Source organism: Lissotriton vulgaris, chromosome 5 (assembly GCF_964263255.1).
Source record: "Lissotriton vulgaris chromosome 5, aLisVul1.2, whole genome shotgun sequence".
Taxonomy (NCBI): Eukaryota; Metazoa; Chordata; class Amphibia; order Caudata; family Salamandridae; genus Lissotriton; species Lissotriton vulgaris.
In genome coordinates this window covers 1,226,492,035-1,226,514,312 of record NC_141693.1, presented here as the reverse complement: position 1 = coordinate 1,226,514,312, position 22,278 = coordinate 1,226,492,035, and the positions used below count along the sequence as shown (strand labels likewise).

General features: G+C 45.4%; 1 protein-coding gene across 1 annotated transcript in view; it reads left to right on the top strand.

Moving 5' to 3' along the window:
* The window catches only part of LOC147712357 (uncharacterized), a 32,440-nt gene extending 10,379 nt beyond the window's left edge, over positions 1–22,061 (top strand). The window contains exons 2-3 of the mRNA XM_086923054.1: positions 4–580; positions 19,793–22,061. Of these exons, the coding sequence (XP_086779180.1) occupies positions 11–580; positions 19,793–19,798 (576 nt within the window). The 5' untranslated portion in view covers positions 4–10 and the 3' untranslated portion in view covers positions 19,799–22,061. The remainder of the gene's footprint in view (positions 1–3; positions 581–19,792) is intronic.
* Positions 22,062–22,278: the final 217 nt, after the last annotated feature.

Below are 22,278 nucleotides of genomic sequence, written 5' to 3'. Positions count from 1 at the left end.
CAGATCTGCCATGAGCATCAAAAGCCGCCACTGGGACACCCACAGGAGTGGGCGGAGCAAGCAGCCTCCAAGCCTGTCGGGTTTGGATACTGCGCGGCCCACCGGGCTGCCCTCCTCACCTCCCCCCGAGAGCCCCGTCCCTCGCGACCACGAGCGCTGCCGGCGCGAGCTTGCTGAGGCCAAGCTCCTGGCCACGAACATGGAGAAGACTTTGCACTGGTGGGCCGAGTGTGCGAGCAAGTGGAAGGAGCGCTGGGCCCGGGCCAATGCGGAGCGGCACCGGGCCAAGAAGGAGGCCCGGGGTCTAAAGCAGGAGGTGGCGGACCTCACGCAGGAAGTGCAAGAGCTGCGGAAGGAGCTGGAGTCACTGAAGAACCAGGGCACACCTGTTTCACCGGAGGGGGAAGCCAGAGAGACCTCTGTGCCGGTCAAGGACATCACCCTGGGGGCTCTGGAAGCAGAGGTCAGGGAGGTGCTGACCAAGCTCAAGAACTGGAGGGCCTCTGGGGAGGCAGAAAGAGAGAACGGACTGAGCCCAGGAGAGGGGTTGGAAGCCGCCCCGGCAGTGTTTGAAGCAGAGGTGAGATAGAGGGGAGGAAGACCCAGGGGGTTTCTGGGTAAGAGGTAGGAGAGACTCTGAAGGCAGTGAGGCAGTGAATTGAGGCTAGTCTGGAAGCACGGGGTGGGGGGGAGTTGCATTGAACACAGGTACCATTGAACCAGTGTGGTGTGACTGCAGGGCCGCGCCTTCGGTCTAGACCAGAGGCCAAATGTCTTTAATTTTTTTGCGCTGAGCCCCCATAAGCAAAATGTTTTGAAGCCAGGCCTCCCTCCTAAACTTTATGGCAAGATGGTGGCTTGGGGGGGGGGTGAGATCGTTTCAGAGGTGCTTTACTGTAGCTCATTATCCACACTAAATATGAGACTTTTAAATGCACCAAACAAAAACAGAAATGACCAAAAGCACTACTTCCCATAATTGGAGTGCAGGGAGCTTTTTCCACTCCTGGGCCTCAGTGCGACTGCACCTGCCTCACTAATGATAGATGCATGCTTTCCAAAGCAGTCTGCCTCCTCTCCCCTTTGTTAACAATATGGGCTCTCCCATCTCATGCCACACTCTCCATTGCATCTCCCTGATGACCAAATCAAACTGCCTCCTCTGTTTTAATTTGCTCTGTAGCCCAAAATCGAGATCGGTACAGCAAGTATGCGCTGGTCACCTTTTAAAGCACTGGAAGTATCTTAAACACTATGTCGTTTTGCTGCAGCCTATTTTATACAATTTTAAAAGTATGATATTCACGGTGCTTTCTGTCACAGGCTTGGATGTTGTAGCACTATAAAAAAGAAAGACACTATTCCTCACTGCACCAACCGGGTTTTAATTTTGGGACTTTCTGGCCACGCTTACAGACTTAAGTAGTGATCGCATTAGCCATCTGAGGTATCATAAGATTATATTTTCCATCAGTTAGTTTAGCTGGCATTTATTTTTTATTCAAGGTGTATGCTTGTTACTTTATATGTAATTAACTGAAGATAAACAATACAACGAAATACAAACTATTTTGTTTTTAGCCAAGTCTTTGACCCCGTCTCTAGTTTCACTGGCCTTGCTCTATGGCACTTAGGGGCAGATGTATCAAGCCTTTTGCGACTCGCAAAGGCCGAAATTCTCAGAATTTTGGCCTTTGCGAATCGCAAAAGGTCTTTTTGCATGTTTTGGCATGCATCAAAAATCGCAAAATAAGAAATAGCAAAAATTTGTGATTCCTTATTTTGCCATAGCATTTAAGGAATGCTATGTATGAAGCATTTTTGAATTGCGATTTATGTTTAAAAATTCGCAAATTACCACCAAGTTTTAGTTGATGGTAATTTGCGAAGTCTTTAAAAAATGCACAATTTAGCATTTTTGATGGTGGCATGTGACGCACACACATGCCCATAGGGCATGTATGTGTGCCATATGCACACAGATGTACATTTCAGGGGTGCAGCAGGGTGTCTTCGAGACACCCCTGCACCCTTGAAATAATTCTCAAATTGCGATTAGCAAATTGCGAATTCGCAATTTGAGAATTACTTCACAATCATTCCTATGGGCCTCCTGGCCCGTAGGAATGCATGGGAAATTATTCCTTATTTGCGAATTCGCAAAATGCGAATTCGCAAATAAGGAAGATTAAGGAATCGCAAAATAATAGCAATTTTTTTCATACATTCCATTTTGCGAATTCTAAATAGCGATTCCTTAAAAATCGCTATTTAGGAATCGCAAAATGGAATCTTGATACATCTGCCCCTTAGTATTACAGTTTGCATACTTTTGCACTTCGACTGCTTCGTGGAAATAAAAACAGTCTTGAAATGTGCCAGTCGTGCTCCAGGCTGCCTTCATTTGCAAGTAATTACAGAGGCATTTGCGCCACTAATCAGAATAGACCTTCGGGCCGCCAGGGGGGTGCGCCTCCCAGTTTGAAGACCTCTGGTCTAGACCTAAACTTTAATCCTGAAGGTCTCAGCTCCCATACAAGATTCATTGCTGTTAATTGTCTGTACCTTTTATTGAGGTTTTCAAGGAAAAGAGACAAAACAAACATCAATAAGAAACCCCCCCTTCTTTCCCCTACTATATCGCTCTCTCCCCACACTGTTCCCAGGGACCTGATTATATTCACAGGAGGATACTACTTTTCTCCATCAATTTGTAAGCCTCTCCTGAACCTTTGAGGCCAGGCCCATGTAAGAATCCAGTTAGTGGAGCTTTCTCCATTGGAGCATCAAGCAGAATATTTAGGACCCTGAATGTTCTGGGGGAGGTCAGTTCTTTTAAGTAATTTGATGGAAAGTTGGACTCCACACTGTTGGTTGCTCCCTCCCAGATTATAAGTTATTTTCTCCATTCCCAGGAGACACCTTACCCTGTGGTATCAGTTAAGGTGGCCCGAGAACTGGCCTGTGTGTACTTTGAGATCAGCAGAAGAGCTAATACTTTTTCGGTCCCCATCTGACTTGACCAAGTCCCAGAAGCCGTGGAATTGTGGGCCTTGGTAAAGTATGTGGGACATCTTGCCCATCTTTCCTGCATCCACCTATTGATATATGTCACATGACGTTGGGCTGGGGTAAGATACCCTCTACACAATATCTTCAATAAAGTTTCTGATCCCTGCATGTTTTTAGCAACCTTGCTTGACCTTCTTAGAACATCTCTCCAATATTTGTCATCAAAACCGAGTCCAGCCCTTTTCCTAAGGCTTCTTGAAAATTCAATTACAATGCAAATGTGTGTGTTGTTATGCTGCTCCACCAGATCTAAGTTAGAAGCAGTGATAAGTTCGGTAGTCAGTGGGGATACCATTTAGGATGCACACGCCCTCACCCATCAAGGTGGCATGCTTCATCATCGGGCTGTGCGCCTCACTGGGGGGGAGCTGCAATACTCAGCAGGCCACATGTAGGGGCTCTTTACCGAGATCTTCTTTGATCTTTATGCCTGGTGTTATCCATGGCATATTAAATGCCCTTTTCTAGAATTGTTACGGGAAAGAGGTACACTGGGAAGTAGTGTGATAAATTAGCTATGGGCAACCCTCTCAGTGAAAATGTATTTTCATAGATTTTCAATGGCAAGGTTAAAAATTGATATGAATCAGCTGACCATAAAAGAGAGCCAGTGGTTCTAGCAAAAGGTCGACATGTTTCATGCCTTACTCACCCTTGATGGATTTATGGCAATTCATCAGGACCAAAGAAAGAATACCCTCATCTACTATGTTGGTTTCTATTGCTGTAGTGATAAAGTGCCAGAGTAATGTGTAATTTAAACATCTACACCAAAAGGTTTTGCTCACACATAGGAGTTTTTGGTGTTGGTGTGACTTGTGAATGAAAGAGGAGACAAAACAATATGTAAAATACATATATCGACATTTGTCAATAGTTGTATATGTCACCCATTTGTGACATGTCCTGTCAATAATTTAAAAACAAAAACATGCGATGCTTGTGATCACAGCACACTTAAATAATGACAAAGTTTTAAGCCATGCTGTTTATGCTCTTTCCTATTGGATCACTGTATATGGGCCCCTGAGAGAATCTCAGAGCTCCTGCTCTTCATTTAGTCTAGTCTTTGTGATAAGTAATAATGGTTGTGAAGAAACATGTTAAACTCTTGGACAGGATTATCTTTAAATGTAGGATTTTTGAGTGCACCCATCTCTCCTGGTTTGGAGAACAAATCCCACAATTACTTACTGCTGTTTGTTGAGAGGTGTGGACAAAGTCTACCCGCGTTGAGATCTCTGCATGGTTCAATGTCTGGGCTCAACTTTGCAGAGATCTCACAGGGATGACATGAGCCAATGTGTGGCACAAGTGAGGCACAATGTGAGTGGCATAGTAGCGATTCCTACTATGGGCACCATCTTGGAATGTTGTGATGTTTCCGGAACCACATTGGTTGCCAACAGATACCTACAATGCACATCTTAACAGTTTCCACATCTGGGCTGTTGGATGATCAAAATTAGCATTTTAATAGTATAATTTCCTATGACCAGAAAATACTCATGTTACAACGATCTCGATGGTGTATGATGTTCTGATAGTCCGAGCGAAACCAAAAAGGGGATGATGGACAGAGCATTTGAGCCAATCAAACACTCACCCCCAGTCAACGGATCTGGGTTTAATCCATCACCATTTTTTAGCTCACTCAGCCACCCCAGTTCAGACATATGCAAATCAGTCTGACCCTGTGCCTCATGGGAACAGTCCAGCCCGAACTGCCAAGCCATGTCTTCCCTGGACCGGAAACAAGCATCCTGGTACTGGTTTCGGATTCATAATCCTCATCAGCCAGGCTATCTTGAATCCAGTGGCCAAGTGAGCAAGGGACTCACGTCTGAGCATACCCTGCCAACTTAGGGCGAACAAAGGGAAACAAAAGGGGATGATGGACAGAGCGTTTGAGCCAATCAAACACTCTCCCCCAGTCAACTGATCTGGGTTTAATCCATCACCATTCTTTAGCTCACTCAGCCACCCCAGTTCAGACATGGCCATATGCAAATCAGTCTGACCCTGTGCCTCATGGGAACAGTCCAGCCGGAACTGCCAAGCCATGTCTTCCCTGGACCGGAAACAAGCATCCTGAGACCGGTTTCGGATTCATAATCCTCATCTGCCAGGCTATCTTGAATCCAGTGGCCAAGTGAGCAAGGGACTCACGTCTGAGCATACCCTGCCAAATTAGGGCGAACAAAGCGAAACAAAAGGGGATGATGGAAAGAGCGTTTGAGCCAATCAAACACTCACCCCCAGTCAACTGATCTGGGTTTAATCCATTACCATTCTTTAGCTCACTCAACCACCCCAGTTCAGACATGGCCATATGCAAATCAGTCTGACCATGTGCCTCATGGGAACAGTCCAGCCCGAACTGCCAAGCCATGTCTTCCCTGGGCCGGAAACAAGCATCCTGGAACCGGTTTCGGATTCATAATCCTCATCAGCCAGGCTATCCTGAATCCAATGGCCAAGTGAGCAAGGGACTCACGTCTGAGCATACCCTGCCAACTTAGGGCAAACAACGCGAAACAAAAGGGGATGATGGACGGAGCGTTTGAGCCAATCAAACACTCACCCCCAGTCAACTGATCTGGGTTTAATCCATCACCATTCTTTAGCTCACTCAGCCACCCCAGTTCAGACATGGCCATATGCAAATCAGTCTGACCCTTTGCCTCATGGGAACAGTCCAGCCCGAACTGCCAAGCCATGTCTTCCCTGGGCCGGAAACAAGCATCCTGGAACCGGTTTCGGATTCATAATTCTCATCAGCCAGGCTATCTTGAATCCAGTGGCCAAGGGACTCACGTTTGAGCAAACCCTGCCAACTTAGGGTGAACAACGCAAAACAAAAGGGGATGATGGACGGAGTGTTTGAGCCAACCAAACACTCACCACCGTTCAACTGATCTGGGTTTAATCCATCACCATTCTTTAGCTCACTCAGCCACCCCAGTTCAGACATGGCCATATGCAAATCAGTCTGACCCTGTGCCTCATGGCAACAGTCCAGCCCGAAATGCCAAGCCATGTCTTCCCTGGACCAGAAACAAGCATCCTGGGACCGGTTTCGGATTCATAATCCTCATCAGCCAGGTTATCTTGAATCCAGTGGCCAAGTGAGCAAGGGACTAACGTCTGAGCATACCCAGCCAACTTAGGGCAAACAAAGCGAAATAAAAGGGGATGATGGACGAAGCGTTTGAGCCAATCAAACACTCACCCCCAGTCAACTGATCAGGGTTTAATCCATCACCATTCTTTAGCTCACTCAGCCACCCCTTTTCAGACATGGCTATATGCAAATCAGTCTGACCCTGTGCCTCATGGGAACAATCCAGCCCAAACTGCCAAACCATGTCTTCCCTGGACCGGAAACAAGCATCCTGGGTCCTGTTTCGGATTCATAATCCTCATCAGCCAGGCTATCTTGAATCCAGTGGCCAAGTGAGCAAGGGACTCACGTCTGAGCATACCCTGCCAACTTAGGGCGAACAAAGCGAAACAAAAGGGGATGATGGAAAGAGCGTTTGAGCCAATCAAACACTCACCCCCAGTCAACTGATCTGGGTTTAATCCATTACCATTCTTTAGCTCACTCAGCCACCCCAGTTCAGACATGGCCATATGCAAATCAGTCTGACCCTGTGCCTCATGGGAACAGTCCAGCCCGAACTGCCAAGCCATGTCTTCCCTGGACCGGAAACAAGCATCCTGGGACAGGTTTCGGATTCATAATCCTCATCAGCCATGTCTGAACTGGGGTGGCTGAGTGAGCTAAAGAATGGTGATGGATTAAACCCAGATCAGTTGACTGGGGGTGAGTGTTTGATTTGCTCAAACGCTCCGTCCATCATCCCCTTTTGTATCGCTTTGTTCTGTTAGTCCTAGGTAGATTCCATCTTTTTAGTAGTATCTGTAGAGGGTGTGACCAGCGTTCTAGTTTGGTTACAGGGGACGTGAGGGACCATACAATTTAATTAAAGGGAGTTATTTCACTATTAATAATAGTTAGTAGCCAGGTCATCATGGACTAGTACCTGTGTTGTACGTGTTGTTGTCACTGTCTTTGATGGACTTATTTTATTAGCAGTAGTTACCGCACTATTTCGTCATTGAGCCCCTTGTGTTTGCTTGTAGTCTGAACAACCTTCGTTGTTTCCTGTCTTTCTTGAATATTTTGTTACCTTAGGGAGATTTTCATGAACTAGCCATTTCAAATCATTGGGAGTATGATTTTTTTCGATATAGTGGTTGGGCAATTTGGTTGCGGTATGGTGGCATCTAATTGTGCTCCTGTGCTCTTTATCTGGTCTTCACAGATCTTGTTGTCATGCCTATCGATTGCAACTTGCATGGGCATTCGATAAGGTGCACAGCCTGTGTTGCAGTTATTATGGTGCCAGAGTTGGCACTTATGTTGCATGCCCAGGCCAATTTCCTTTGTTGCTATTGTTAGATGGCAGATGTTGCACTTGTTGAATGGATAATAGCCACAAACCTCCACATATGTTTGGAAGATTCCATAGTGTACTTGTTGAAAATGCAACCTGGTAAATGGAAACATTTAATTTGGCAAATTACCAACTACCATCCATTAAACGTGAGATCAATAGAGAATATACACAGACGATCCCTCTATTCGGGGGAACAAGACAGGGATGCCCTCTATCCCCTCTGATATACACCCTAATGATGGAGCCCTTAGGAACTAAGCAATCCCAGCATCCACGGCCTGAGGGTGGGCAATAAGGAACATAAGGTAGCTCTATTTGCAGATGACATCCTCTGCTTGTGACCAAACCTGACCAAACAATTCCGTCCGTCTTATAGAGCTGGAGTGCTACACAAAGGTATCAGGTTTTAAAATTAACTATTCCAAATCTCAGGGCATGGGGGTGGCAGACCCACTCAACTTGCACTTCTCAAACGAGGCAGTTTCACATATACCGGGACATCCGCCAGGTACTTGGAAATCGTTGTGCTGACCTGCACACAGACACTCTGTGACAGTAATGGTTTAAACAAATGGAGGTGCATCAAACATAATGAAAGGAAGTCCAAATTAGTTTCTTTCTGGTCGTCTTTTATTTCTGAATCAATAGAGGTGCATAAAAAGAGCCAATGCGTTTCGTTCCTTGAAACTCAACAGTTCTTGAAACTTCCTCAGGGCTCTAGTACAATTGAGAAAAAATGTATATGTATCTCACTTAATGATGACAAAAGTTTAAAAAATGTGTCTCCAGACACTGTATATTAACAGTCCTAACTGGTCAGTTTATCAACCAAATAGGTAGAGATTGCTGATATAAGTCACTCATGAATAGGATTTAACCCAAGCTTCGGCAATTCAATGTCCCAAGCCTTTAATAGTACAAGGCCAAGTAAGGATACAGTTAATCCATGTGTTAAACTTGTTCAGTATGATAGGTAGTCAACCAAAGGAACGAGGATGGCTAACTAATGCATTGCTGTTTTTCTCTGTACACTTAAACTCAATGGTATGATTTAGCTTATTGGCAATTGCGTCACTGAAAGAACACAAATATAGTAATGTTAATGTCTCTGTTGAACTACGTCAATGATGCATCTAGTGAACTGACTCTACCCATGGGTCTCCCTACCTAGTTGTTTACCTCAAAGTTGTAAAAAAAAAGAGAAAGAACATGCAACCCGGTTCACATTTATGCTTCTAGCAGTAGTTTGTAATCTGAGAAATCAGATAAGCATTCATCTGATTCCTCCTGCACAAACCTTCTGAAAGGCACTGAGTTTCTGATTGCGCCCCCCCATCCTAAGGGCGAATAACCCACTGCCCTGAGTACACCTAACCATATATTCTTTGGTAACCCATAATCTAAGTTCATCTGAATAAATGGCCTAATCTGTCCCTTAGTAAAAATGCCTCATATCTTAATATACCTGCCATGCTTTCACTTCTGAATTTAAGCTTTGACCAACCCAGGCTGAAAGTCTCCCTTTCCCAGCATTGCAGTAACTGGTAATGGAAGGTTGGTGGGTATAGGGTGAACTTTGCCATAATCTCATTGGAGACTCACATGGTGGCACTGGTAATGGGGCTGCAGGGACAGTGCTCTTGCTCTTTCCTGTCTTTTCACCCACCAGACATCCTATGATGGACCCCTCACTAGAGTGTGATGGATAAAGCACCTTGCAGTGTCTTCCATGAACTGCAGCTGGGATGCTGGGCAGTTTGAAGTGAAATCCAGAAGTTCCATTCCAAACGTTATGTCCATGTCCTAGTCTTTGTTTCTTCCCATTACCAATGAAGTTGGAGTGCACCTGATGATTCTTACTCAATGTACACTTGTTAATATACATACAAAGTGCCTGGAGCAGGTGTAAGATGCGCAGTAACACAGATATTTTGACCATCCCCATCCTACGTAGCCATGAAAGCGTCCGGTTGAACCACCTCTGTAGTTCTTAGGCAATATCTCTAGTGAGGCCAGGATACTTGGCAGCAAACACACCTTCTATCGTGGGAGTCAGGTTAACCCCCGGGGGCGTAACAAAGGCCCCTGCAGCCCCCGCGATGCGGGGGGGCCTGAGCTCCACGGGGCCCCCAGAAACCCCCAGCTATTTCATACAAGTGAAGCTCCACATAAAGGGTGTTTGTGCATTCAGCACAGAGAGTGAGGCGGGTTGTCCAAAATCATCATTTCTGACTTTAACCGTAGTTATCTTGAAGGCTGAGACTTGTGGGAAGTGATCTAGCTCTTGGGAAACACCAGGGGTTTCAACTACCAGATAACAGCAATGGCAGGTGAGGGCACTCATGTTGTGACTCCCACCGAGCCATGCCCATTCAAACCAATCCTTGCTTTTCAGGCCCTATATCTTGTCATGAACATATTTCTGAAACTTCAACCAAATGTATGACTTCAACTGAATTCCCAACCCACCCTTGCAAATGTCTTTTCTGCATTGAGGAATAGGAGCATTGCCTCTCTCCCACTTCTGTTGATATCTATATTGAGCAGAATCATTTTGGTAGTGTTCCCTCCTTCTTGACACTCTCATATGAACTCTGACTCTGTAGGACGGATAATTGAGGAAAAAGATCATGTAGCTTCCTGGCCAGGATCTTGGTGTATTTTTTACCATCCGGATTTAATAAAAAAAATGGGGGCAATACGATCTACAGTCATCTGGGCCTTACCTGCTTAGATACAACATTCTCAATTATGGCATATTTTAGGAGCCCATCATTTAGTTTTGCGGTGTCCTCCACCACCCTGCATCTGCTGAACAGTAAAATGACTGTCACTGGGAAATGGTCCGACAGAGACATGACTTTATGCTCAGCCCCCAAAAGCAGAGACTGATGTTTCCTGTCAATAGAAATAAAATTGATCAGTGCATAAAAGTTTTGGAAAACTGAAAAATGCAAATACTCCGTGACAGACAGGTGGTGGGCCCTTAATGAATCCAGCAATCCCATATCTCAGAACCATAAATTCTTACCGAGAACATAACCATGGTCCTTCTATGTTTCTGTTCTGAGCGGCCACCTGATCCAGCCAGAACTAAGATGCAGTCAGTACCTATTCCATTCCTTTTTTTGACAGGTATTTTCTCAGGCTTGCATTGGAGCACATTTTTCTCAGTTTAGGAGTCCTAAAGTTAGGAGTCCTAACTTTACTACTCCTAAACTGAGAAAAATCCTAACTTTAAGACTTTCGGTATTCACAGAAGGCATTTAGGAGTCCTAAAGTTAGGAGTCCTAACTTTACTACTCCTAAAGTGAGAAAATCCTAACTTTAAGACTTTCGGTATTCACAGAAGGCATTTAGGAGTCCTAAAGTTAGGAGTCCTAACTTTACTACGCCTAAAGTGAGAAAATCCTAACTTTAAGACTTTCGGTATTCACAGAAGGCATTTAGGAGTCTTAAAGTTAGGACTCCTAACTTCTGTGGATACCAAAATGAGTAAGTGCCTACTGTGAATACTAAAATGAGTAAGTGCCTACTGTGAATACTAAAATGAGTAAGTGCCTACTGTGAATACTAAAATGAGTAAGTGCCTTCTGTGAATACCAAAATGGTAGTAAGTTTAGGATTTTCTCTTACATCAGTTCTGTGAATCGGGCCCTTAGTAGGCCACCACTCAGCACCTGAAGCAAGTCAACATCAGTTTAGCCTGTCTCCACATTCCCATTTACAGTAAACTCTCAAAGCCCCTGCTTACTTGTTTCTCAGTTGCATGCCTCGCAGATGTCTTCTGGAGTGTGCCCAATCTATCACCCACCCAAAGGGTCCCAAGGCTGCAGAGGCATCCACCATGACACCTTCTCATTTCCTCATGCTCCAGGCCCCACTGTGCAATCCAGGCTACCGTAGACTCTCTAGCCTCTTGGCATCTTTGGACTCTGAGCTCTCTGCTCTCCTGGTCACCCGCCCCTCACCTGCCCCCCTTGGTCTTGATTTTGGATCCTTGCGTGCTGGATCCTTTTCCCCAAGCCCAGCACTTCTCTCAGGCTGCTACCCTAGCTGTTCTTGTCTCAGGCACCACGCCAGCCACTCACACTTACGTACGAGCTGGTGTCCTCTGTGCTCCTCCCCATGTCCGGCCTCAAACTGGGCCACAAAGTCACCCTCCGATGGCTAAGCAGTTGTTCTCCAGGCTCGCTGCTGGAGGACCTCATGGCCCACACTACTCTCCCTCGGCCTCAAGGCGGTACTCTTCTTCATCTTCCAAGGGCTGGAACGCCACATGCCGAAGCTCGATTCACAGCCTTTCAATCAGCCACTGCACACTTTCTGCAGCACTGAGCTCTCCCCGGGTCAGGACGATGTCCCCGCGCACTGAGGCACCGACTTCAGCTAGGTATGGGCAGGTTGGATTCCTGAGAGTCAGCCTTTCTATTTTAATGCTGCTCAGGACTCAAACTGCTGCCATCTTGGTTCCAATACACCCGGAAACGTTACCTCGTCAGGTAACCGAGGAGGCTTCTTCTCATCAACACATCTTGGAATGAAAGCCCCGTGCCTTAAGGACAGGCGCTTCCCACCGGCATCCTGTGTTCACGCACACAGAGGTCCCATTTTGGACAGCGCTTTGCAGACTCTACCTGTTATGTATTTATGGTGGGCTGTGACAGAGAACTGATGCTTTTCTTCATCCATTCCTGGCCACACCCATTAAGTTTGATGTTATCTGTGACATCTTGTGATGTTTGGTGTGACATGGGCTTTGTGGTGTATATGGCTACATTGCTCAGCCTCACTGTGGAATTTTAGTAGCTCTTAGGCGTCATACCTTGACCATTATATTGTTTCAGAGCAAGTTTAATGAGGAATTTTAATGAGGAATTTTAATGCTCTTAGAAACACTATTTCTCTTTCTGAATGAAAAAACATAAATTCTCTTGAACAATGTTTTTCAGTGAATTTGATTTGTAAAGAACTACTTCTGGGATAATCAATTTGCACCCACAACTTACTGCGCATGTACTTTGGCCTTGCCAAGCACTCACACCACTCGGCTGCTGAACTTGCTGCGCATGACCCAAGGATTCAAGCCCTGGCATTGGGTCACTGTTTGCCTGCACAGCCGAATGCCTACAGCAAAATCTGGCTCCTAGGCCTGCACCCACTGCTCGTGGCCTCAAAGTCCACTATAGATGACTTTCAGTTCTGCACTGCAGACTTGGCTGTAGGACATAGACAAGGCTATCAGCAGTACTCTGTACCTACTTCGTGACCCTCGGAGTGTACTGTGTACCGCCTTTGGCAGAGTCCTGCAGGCTCTGACTGCACAGGTTGTTGCGTGGTCATGCCCTGCATCTGATCACTCTTGTGAAGAGCTTGCTGCACATGACCAAAGGATTCAAGCCCAGCCAGAGGCTACACGCAGCAGGGCCTGCTCACATAGATTGACCTGCAGCAAAATCCGAGACCCACGGCTTCCATCCACTGCTCGTGGCCTCCAAGTCCACTGTAGATGACTTTCAGTTCTGCACTGCAGCCTTGGCTTTAGGACCTAGAAGAGGACAAGGCTATCAGCAGTACTTTGCACCTACTTCGTGGCCCCCAGACCTCAGAGTGTTGTGTGTACCGCCTTTGGCAGTGTGCTGCAGGCTCTGACTGCACAGGTTGTTGCGTGGTCATGCCCTGCATCTGATCACTCTTGTGAAGAGCTTGCTGCGCATGACCCAAGGATTCAAGCCTTGGCATTGGGCCACTCTTTGCCTGCACAGCCGAAGGCTACGCGCAGCAGGGCCTGCTCACATAGATTGGCCTGCAGCAAAATCCGAGACCCGCGGCTTGCATCCACTGCTCGTGGCCTCCAAGTCCACTGTAGATGACTTTCAGTTCTGCACTGCAGCCTTGGCTTTAGGACCTAGAAGAGGACAAGGCTATCAGCAGTACTTTGCACCTACTTCGTGGCCCCCAGACCTCAGAGTGTTGTGTGTACCGCCTTTGGCAGTGTGCTGCAGGCTCTGACTGCACAGGTTGTTGCGTGGTCATGCCCTGCATCTGATCACTCTTGTGAAGAGCTTGCTGCGCATGACCCAAGGATTCAAGCCTTGGCATTGGGCCACTCTTTGCCTGCACAGCCGAAGGCTACGCGCAGCAGGGCCTGCTCACATAGATTGGCCTGCAGCAAAATCCGAGACCCGCGGCTTGCATCCACTGCTCGTGGCCTCCAAGTCCACTGTAGATGACTTTCAGTTCTGCACTGCAGCCTTGGCTTTAGGACCTAGAAGAGGACAAGGCTATCAGCAGTACTTTGCACCTACTTCGTGGCCCCCAGACCTCAGAGTGTTGTGTGTACCGCCTTTGGCAGTGTGCCGCAGGCCCTGACTGCACAGGTTGTCCTGTGGTCATGCCCTGCATCTGATCACTCTTGTGAAGAGCTTGCTGCACATGCCCTCTAGTAATCCGCACAAGCCTTGGAGGCAGGTCATGGTCTCCAGCTGCAAAGAGTACCCCCTACATGTACAGCTAGAGCAGATCTACTTTGGCCATGAATAGCAGGCTCTAACCACGGGGTGTGGCCTGTGACTACTACTTTCGTCCGCTTCCATTAGCCACAGCGCTCATTGTGCACTGCGTTCAGTTGCATAGAGTCGCTTTGGCCAGATGTTATGGTCTACGGCTGTGCACTGCCTCCATTCCATAAACTTCCATTACCCTTTGCTCATAGCCTTCGGCCATGCACAGCAGCCTCCTGTCACAGGGCTTGTCCCCAAACCCCTTGACTGCAGAGCTCATTGTGCGTGTTGTTGTGTGTGGCAGGTTTGGGTACGTGCTGCTGCCTGCAGCTATGTCCTGCACCCAGCCCCTTTGCTTCCAAGCCAGCATTGGTCTCCTTGCACAAGCACCAAGCAGAGGCCTTTACCTTCCATCATCTGTTGAGTTTTTAGAGTCCTCCTCCAACATTTCTTGTAATTCTCAAACTATTCTTAAACACGTTCAGGAACTAGGCATTCTCAAACTTAACGTCAATATTTACATCTTTTTACGTCAAATAAAGATAATTTTTCACCTGCCTTCGATGTGGCAGGATTTCCTAGAGGTTCAAATGCCACTACTTGTGCCTCAAGGATTTTTCCCCTGAACGCGGATCCGAGAAGTCTGGTAAACTTCTCGCAGCGTGTAATGGCAACTGTGCCTCTGGCAGCCAATCAGATTGTGCGCGTCCAAGCCCACTAGAAGCACAGGAAAACCCGTTGTTTGAGCCAATTACATTTTGTTTGGAATGAAAATTGGTTCTTGAACTGGGATTAATCCTTCAAAGTCTGCCCAACACTTTATTGTAATACAAATATCTTTAAAATTACAATGGATATACACCAAGAACTGAAATGCAAATGGGCCGCACCTTTATAATGAGGCTGCCAAGCTATTTGTTTTGCTAGTGCTTGTTTATAAAACATTGGTTAAAAAGGTAAAAGAAAAAACTTTCCAAACTACTAGAGAAAAAACTTCCACGTATCTTAAGGTGTGGCGACAGTGCAGACAAATCCAATATTTTCAGGGCCTTATTCATGAGAAGGGACGCATCATTGCTTGAAAGCAACGATATGTCACTTCTCAGTGCGCCCTCCTTGCGACATGATGGATGCGTCATGATGGATGCGTCATATTTACTGGATGACGCATCATGTCGCAAGGAGTTACAGATACATCAGTATTTCTGATGTATCAGTAGGCGCAAAAGTGACGCATTGCTGGGGTGTGTCTGAAATCCAGCAATGTATCCTTTCACATGGGGCAAGCCCCATGTGAAAGGGCCTGATTCAGTCTTACGCCTGCTGTGAGGCAGGCATAAGATATTGACGCAATGGCGTCCTAGAAGGAGCACACTGAAATCTCATAATTTTGAATGCACCACTTCTACGAGGCTTTTTGCGGGGGAACGCCCACCCTGCATACATCATACCTGGTGCAGGTATAATGCAGCATTTGGGTTTACAAACTGACGCATCTGCCTAGATGCTTCACTTTGTAAATAGCAAAAAACAATTTGATGGACAGAATGTAGATCAATGTCTTACATTCACCCCAGTACAAGGATCTGGGCCTAAATCCATCGTTTTTTGCACTCCACACCACCCTGGGTCAGATAATGGCTTTATGCAAATCAGCTCTGACCCTGTGCCCCATGGGAACAGTCCAGTCCGAACTACAACAGCCATATCTTTCCCAGACCGGAATCAACCATCCGAGGACCGGACCGGTTTCGAGGTAACACCTCTCATCAGCCCGGCTAGCTTGACTCCAGTGGTGTGGAGGCTTTGGGACCCACGTCTGAGCTACCCCAGTACACTCAGGGAGAAAATTACAAAAAACAATTTGATGGACAGAATGTAGATCAATGTCTTACATTCACCCCAGTACAAGGATCTGGGCCTAAATCCATCGTTTTTTGCACTCCACACCACCCTGGGTCAGATAATGGCTTTATGCAAATCAGCTCTGACCCTGTGCCCCATGGGAACAGTCCAGTCCGAACTACAACAGCCATATCTTTCCCAGACCGGAATCAAGCATCCGAGGACCGGACCGGTTTCGAGGTAACACCTCTCATCAGCCCGGCTAGCTTGACTCCAGTGGTGTGGAGGCTCTGGGACCCACGTCTGAGCTACCCCAGTACACTCAGGGAGAAAATTACAAAAAACAATTTGATGGACAGAATGTAGATCAATGTCTTACATTCACCCCAGTACAAGGATCTGGGCCTAAATCCATCGTTTTTTGCACTCCACACCACCCTGGGTCAGATAATGGCTTTATGCAAATCAGCTCTGACCCTGTGCCCCATGGGAACAGTCCAGTCCGAACTACAACAGCCATATCTTTCCCAGACCGGAATCAAGCATCCGAGGACCGGACCGGTTTCGAGGTAACACCTCTCATCAGCCCGGCTAGCTTGACTCCAGTGGTGTGGAGGCTCTGGGACCCACGTCTGAGCTACCCCAGTACACTCAGGGAGAAAATTACAAAAAACAATTTGATGGACAGAATGTAGATCAATGTCTTACATTCACCCCAGTACAAGGATCTGGGCCTAAATCCATCGTTTTTTGCACTCCACACCACCCTGGGTCAGATAATGGCTTTATGCAAATCAGCTCTGACCCTGTGCCCCATGGGAACAGTCCAGTCCGAACTACAACAGCCATATCTTTCCCAGACCGGAATCAAGCATCCGAGGACCGGACCGGTTTCGAGGTAACACCTCTCATCAGCCCGGCTAGCTTGACTCCAGTGGTGTGGAGGCTCTGGGACCCACGTCTGAGCTACCCCAGTACACTCAGGGAGAAAATTACAAAAAACAATTTGATGGACAGAATGTAGATCAATGTCTTACATTCACCCCAGTACAAGGATCTGGGCCTAAACCCATAGTTTTTTGCACTCCACACCACCCTGGGTCAGATAATGGCTTTATGCAAATCAGCTCTGACCCTGTGCCCCATGGGAACAGTCCAGTCCGAACTACAACAGCCATATCTTTCCCAGACCAGAATCAAGCATCCGAGGACCGGACCGGTTTCGAGGTAACACCTCTCATCAGCCCGGCTAGCTTGACTCCAGTGGTGTGGAGGCTCTGGGACCCACGTCTGAGCTACCCCAGTACACTCAGGGAGAAAATTACAAAAAACAATTTGATGGACAGAATGTAGATCAATGTCTTACATTCACCCCAGTACAAGGATCTGGGCCTAAATCCATCGTTTTTTGCACTCCACACCACCCTGGGTCAGATAATGGCTTTATGCAAATCAGCTCTGACCCTGTGCCCCATGGGAACAATCCAGTCCGAACTACAACAGCCATATCTTTCCCAGACCGGAATCAAGCATCCGAGGACCGGACCGGTTTCGAGGTAACACCTCTCATCAGCCCGGCTAGCTTGACTCCAGTGGTGTGGAGGCTCAGGAGACCCACGTCTGAGCTACCCCAGTACACCCAGTGTAATTTTCTCCCTGAGTGTACTGGGGTAGCTCAGACGTGGGTCCCAGAGCCTCCACACCACTGGAGTCAAGCTAGCCGGGCTGATGAGAGGTGTTACCTCGAAACCGGTCCGGTCCTCGGATGCTTGATTCCGGTCTGGGAAAGATATGGCTGTTGTAGTTCGGACTGGACTGTTCCCATGGGGCACAGGGTCAGAGCTGATTTGCATAAAGCCATTATCTAACCCAGGGTGGTGTGGAGTGCAAAAAACGATGGATTTAGGCCCAGATCCTTGTACTGGGGTGAATGTAAGACATTGATCTACATTCTGTCCATCAAATTGTTTTTTGTAATTTTCTCACTTTGTAAATAGGGCGCAACATGGTGCATTTTTTACGCAGCCTCTAAAAGTAATGCAAGGCCTCACAAATAAGGCCCTCAATCTTTATGAATTCATAGTTTCTTTATCACATACTTTACACTTTGGAAACTCTGAAAAGCATTAGAAAAGAACAACAATGTTGAAAGGCAAAGGCTTTCCAATTAACTTTCCACAAGACTCCCAACTGAAACATGCACCTGCCATTTGATCCTCTACAGTAGTTTTGGGAGTAGATTAATGGGTCTCCAAGAGAAGAGACATCTCCTTTTCAGTCATGCTTATTACATCTTCTTCCTCAAGTGCTGGAGCTGGCCCCTCCACCAGCACCATGAAAGCTCTTGTGTGCTTAGGCCTGATGTTTTGTGCAACATGTGGAATACAGGAACTCAAACAAAAACGACCTCGACGCCATGTTCACAAGTGCAAACATAACACAAGCCAGCTGGCTCAGACCTCCCCTTGCCGCAACAAAGTAAAGGTGAAGTTCCCAATCTGTTTGCAATATCTAAACCGGCGCAGAGGTAGCTGCTATCCCAGGATCCTTCACTTTCAAAACATTGATTTTCAGAGAGGCTCCGTGAAGCAGTGGCTACAGCACAAACCCAAAAGAGGTGAAATCCAAAAGTGATGGTACAGCCTTTACTTTAATATTCAACTGCTGCTGTGCAAACGTAACTTTAACTCCCACCAGAATCATAAAATACTACCAAAGTCTTTGGTGTTTTCCCTCACACCACTTTATACAGTGTGAAAACCAATATCTAGCAGTGTTGCATGTACATTGACGTTGTCTAGCACATATAAAAAGTATTCTGCAATGTATTATCTCACCTCATAACTAGGCCTGGGCAGAGTTCATGGAGGTCTACTCTGCGAAACCCCATTAAGTGCCGGAAAAACTCTGACGCGCTCCACAGAGTTCTGCCAGCGGTGGAGTCTGTTAAGTCACACTGTTTGCACTGATTTTTAGCGCCAGTAGTTTGTACGGCGCTGTAAACTCAGCGCGAACAGCACGGCACATGGCGCCAGAGGATGCTTCTGCTTTCAGCCGCTTGAGTCGACATTCTATTCGCGCAGCAGATTTCTCAACGAGAGCAGTGGTGACCTGCCATGACTGCCCGTGTTGAGAAATCTCGCCAGGTGCATGTTTTTAACTTAACGTTGGCGAGCCGTACGAGAGAAAAAATTTGGCTAAGTGTCACTTTGCAGAGTTTTACGGAACTCTGCACTCTGCGCAAAGTGGGCATAACCCCACAAACTCTGCTGGTGGAGCGGAATTCTTCAACCACCCCTACTCATAACAACAAACCAGCTGATGCTACCCTAAATGGCAGACACTTTCACCTTCCAGTGGTGCGGAAACGGTGTCCTTGGTCATAAAGCAGAAAACGAGAATGGGATCTTCTAAATCTACTTTGGGTAGCAAAAGACATCCATAATTAAGGTCCACTAGGGCCGCTAGATCCTGAGGTACTTGGCCCGGTCCTCTGCATCTGCTGCATTAATAATAAGTAGGCCCCTGACAAAGTACCTCTCAGATAATTTCACAATCAATATTACAGTTCAGTGTTATCCCAGCTCCTTAAACATTCAATTATAGAAATGCAAATTCTTACATACTTACCCACATGTATACTCAATCTCTCCTTTACTTATAATTTCCACCTGTCAAAGGTGATGGTGTGGCTGGCAGTTAAGAGTAAGCCTGATTGACATGGTTGAATACAAAGTGAAGATAGTACCTTAACTTTTTGATTTCAAGTTGTTTAAGGTTTATGCCCCTATTAACACCCCATAAAGCCAAACTTGACTTTTACAGTATTTTTTTTCAAGAAAAGATGGATATGGATATCTATTTTGTGTAACTCAGCTTTCTACACTTTCTCTTGTCTCTTCTCAGTCATAGGTCTTGCATCTACTCAAGCCCACCGTGGTCTGGAGTTCCTGCACTGGATTTCTTGGTTGTCAGCAGGCCACTGTGTCTGGAATGGAAGCTCCTAGCAATGACAGGCTAGAGGAGACCAAGCGGCAGCCAGAGAATGAAGCCCGTGGATGACTAGCAACTCAGTGTGGAGTCCCGGGCATAGCTCTGAAAAAGGACCTCAATGATACTTCCACTACAACTCGAGCAACTTTCAGGGCCCCACGCACACTTCCCACCAGGTGATATGGCCCCATGAATACAGATACAGGTCCCCGAGCTTCAGTATGGATCATGCTTAGGAATCTGGAAAAATTAAATCCGCACAATTCTTGGTTGTAGGCAGCAGAATGTGAGCATCATTTGAAGTATTGGGAAAGTCCTGGAATGGTCATGGAGAGTTGAGGGCAGACACTACACTTTGGCAACCTTATCCCCGGATGAAATGAGCTGGAGTAAATTGTGTATGATATTGGCCAGCAGGTAGTGGGAGCGAGGGGAATTTATAAGGTATTGATTGAATTCAGAGGGAAAATGCAGAGGTTTTCAGACAGCCTTATATACCATCGGACATTGGCCAGGGTGCCTTAGGTTGAGTGTGGCGGGTCACAGAAGCAAGCTGTGTCTGTTGAAGGATGAACTCTTGGCGTAGGTTGTAGTGCACATCAGCAAGGGGCTTCAGCATTTGAAATAATTCCTAAAATGTATTCAAAGACATTTTAGGGTGATCTCATTAACTGATACTCGAGACCCATCTTCCACATTTATTTTACTTATTTGTTCCATAAAAAGTGACTTGGTCCAAGCACGACAAAAACACCAACCCTTTTTACTAGCTTGGCTTTTCAAGATACAAAACAGTGGTCAGAAATGAGTCGCTGACACACAAACATCCAGACACATCTAGTGATGGAGCAGACCTATTCATTGGTGCAAGTCATGCCCGAGGACCTGTGGCGAGAAATGACATGGAAGTCTTTCTTTGATAAATGAGATCCCTAAAGATCTAAAAGCAAGGCCCTAAATACGCTGAAGGTACTGATTCAGTGGATGCTATGATCTTATGTTGCAGGGTGATATAAATTAAATATAGTTTATGGCGACATGTATTCTATTTTGTTTTGTATCTCTGAAAATGTTAGTAAAAGTATTATAACAAAATACAATTTAAGGTTGGGTGGCAGGAATTCAAATCATATTGTAAAAGAGATGGAAGTATTTTGTCATCTTGTTCAAACAATATTAATATTGCACTGAGTGGATAAAAGAGAGAAGGTGATCCATTGTTATGTGCATTAAAACACCATTCACCACTTATTTATAGTGACTGTCCCAGTAGCAGCCCTGTACTAAGGCTTTTCATCCCAGAAGATGCAGACGGAGTCACTGAGTATGCACATTTTCAGTGAAGTGCGGGTATTTCGGCATCAGTAATTCCAAGCAAGGGCTTGAATAATGTCATAATCACTCTGAAGGCAATTTCACTTCAGCAAGATATTGGCAGTTAAAGGCAGGCTTGTTGCAAGGAGTTTCAGCAATCCAGAAATGTGTTGTCCTGTTTAGGGCTTATAGGTATGAATTCAATACCATGTTTATAAAATTATGAAGCATGGGGCTTCACCAAGACAAAACAATATCAAATACATGGCAAGTAAACTTTGAAAAGTAAACAATTGATATATGCGTGGGGTACGGCAACGCAATATCGACTCTAAAACCATCATATCATCTTTTGAGTACCTCAGAAATATTGTAGGAATAATATTGAAGATACGTGCAATGTTTTTTCTTGTTGACAATAATTTTGATGCTAAATTAGTGGTGTAGCAACATGTTGTGGAATATAAAATAATTTATATCATAGGATTTGTGTTTTTTTATTGTTTTGAGTGTATATATAAATATGTTTTAATTTAGTTATTTACTTTACTTTACTTGTCTTTGTTATGTCCTTTTTGTGCTCTTGTTTGTTTTGGGATTAGTGGGTGAGTCGTTTTTACAAATAATAATTTTAATAGCATTTGTTATGTATGTTTCATTTTTTATTAAATATCGTTGTGTTCTAAATGTGGATTTATTTTATTTAAAGGATTGCGGAATGTATAAGGAATTGGATGTGTAATGTTGAATAATTAACATCAAATTAATAATATTAAAAATTAGGTGTATTATTTGCAGTGTAAATACATATTTGAATGTATGTAATTGTTCTGAAAATATATATAAAATAAGTATTGTGGTTCATTAATTTGTACATTTATTCGTTTTTTACGTTATTTTCACCTGGTTATTGGTTCTATTGGGTGATTGAGTCATAGTGTTTTATAGCTTTGCTTATTAATTTAAACACACACACACACATATATATATATATATATATATATATATATATATATATATATATATATATATATATATATATATATATATATATATATATATATATATATATATATATATATATA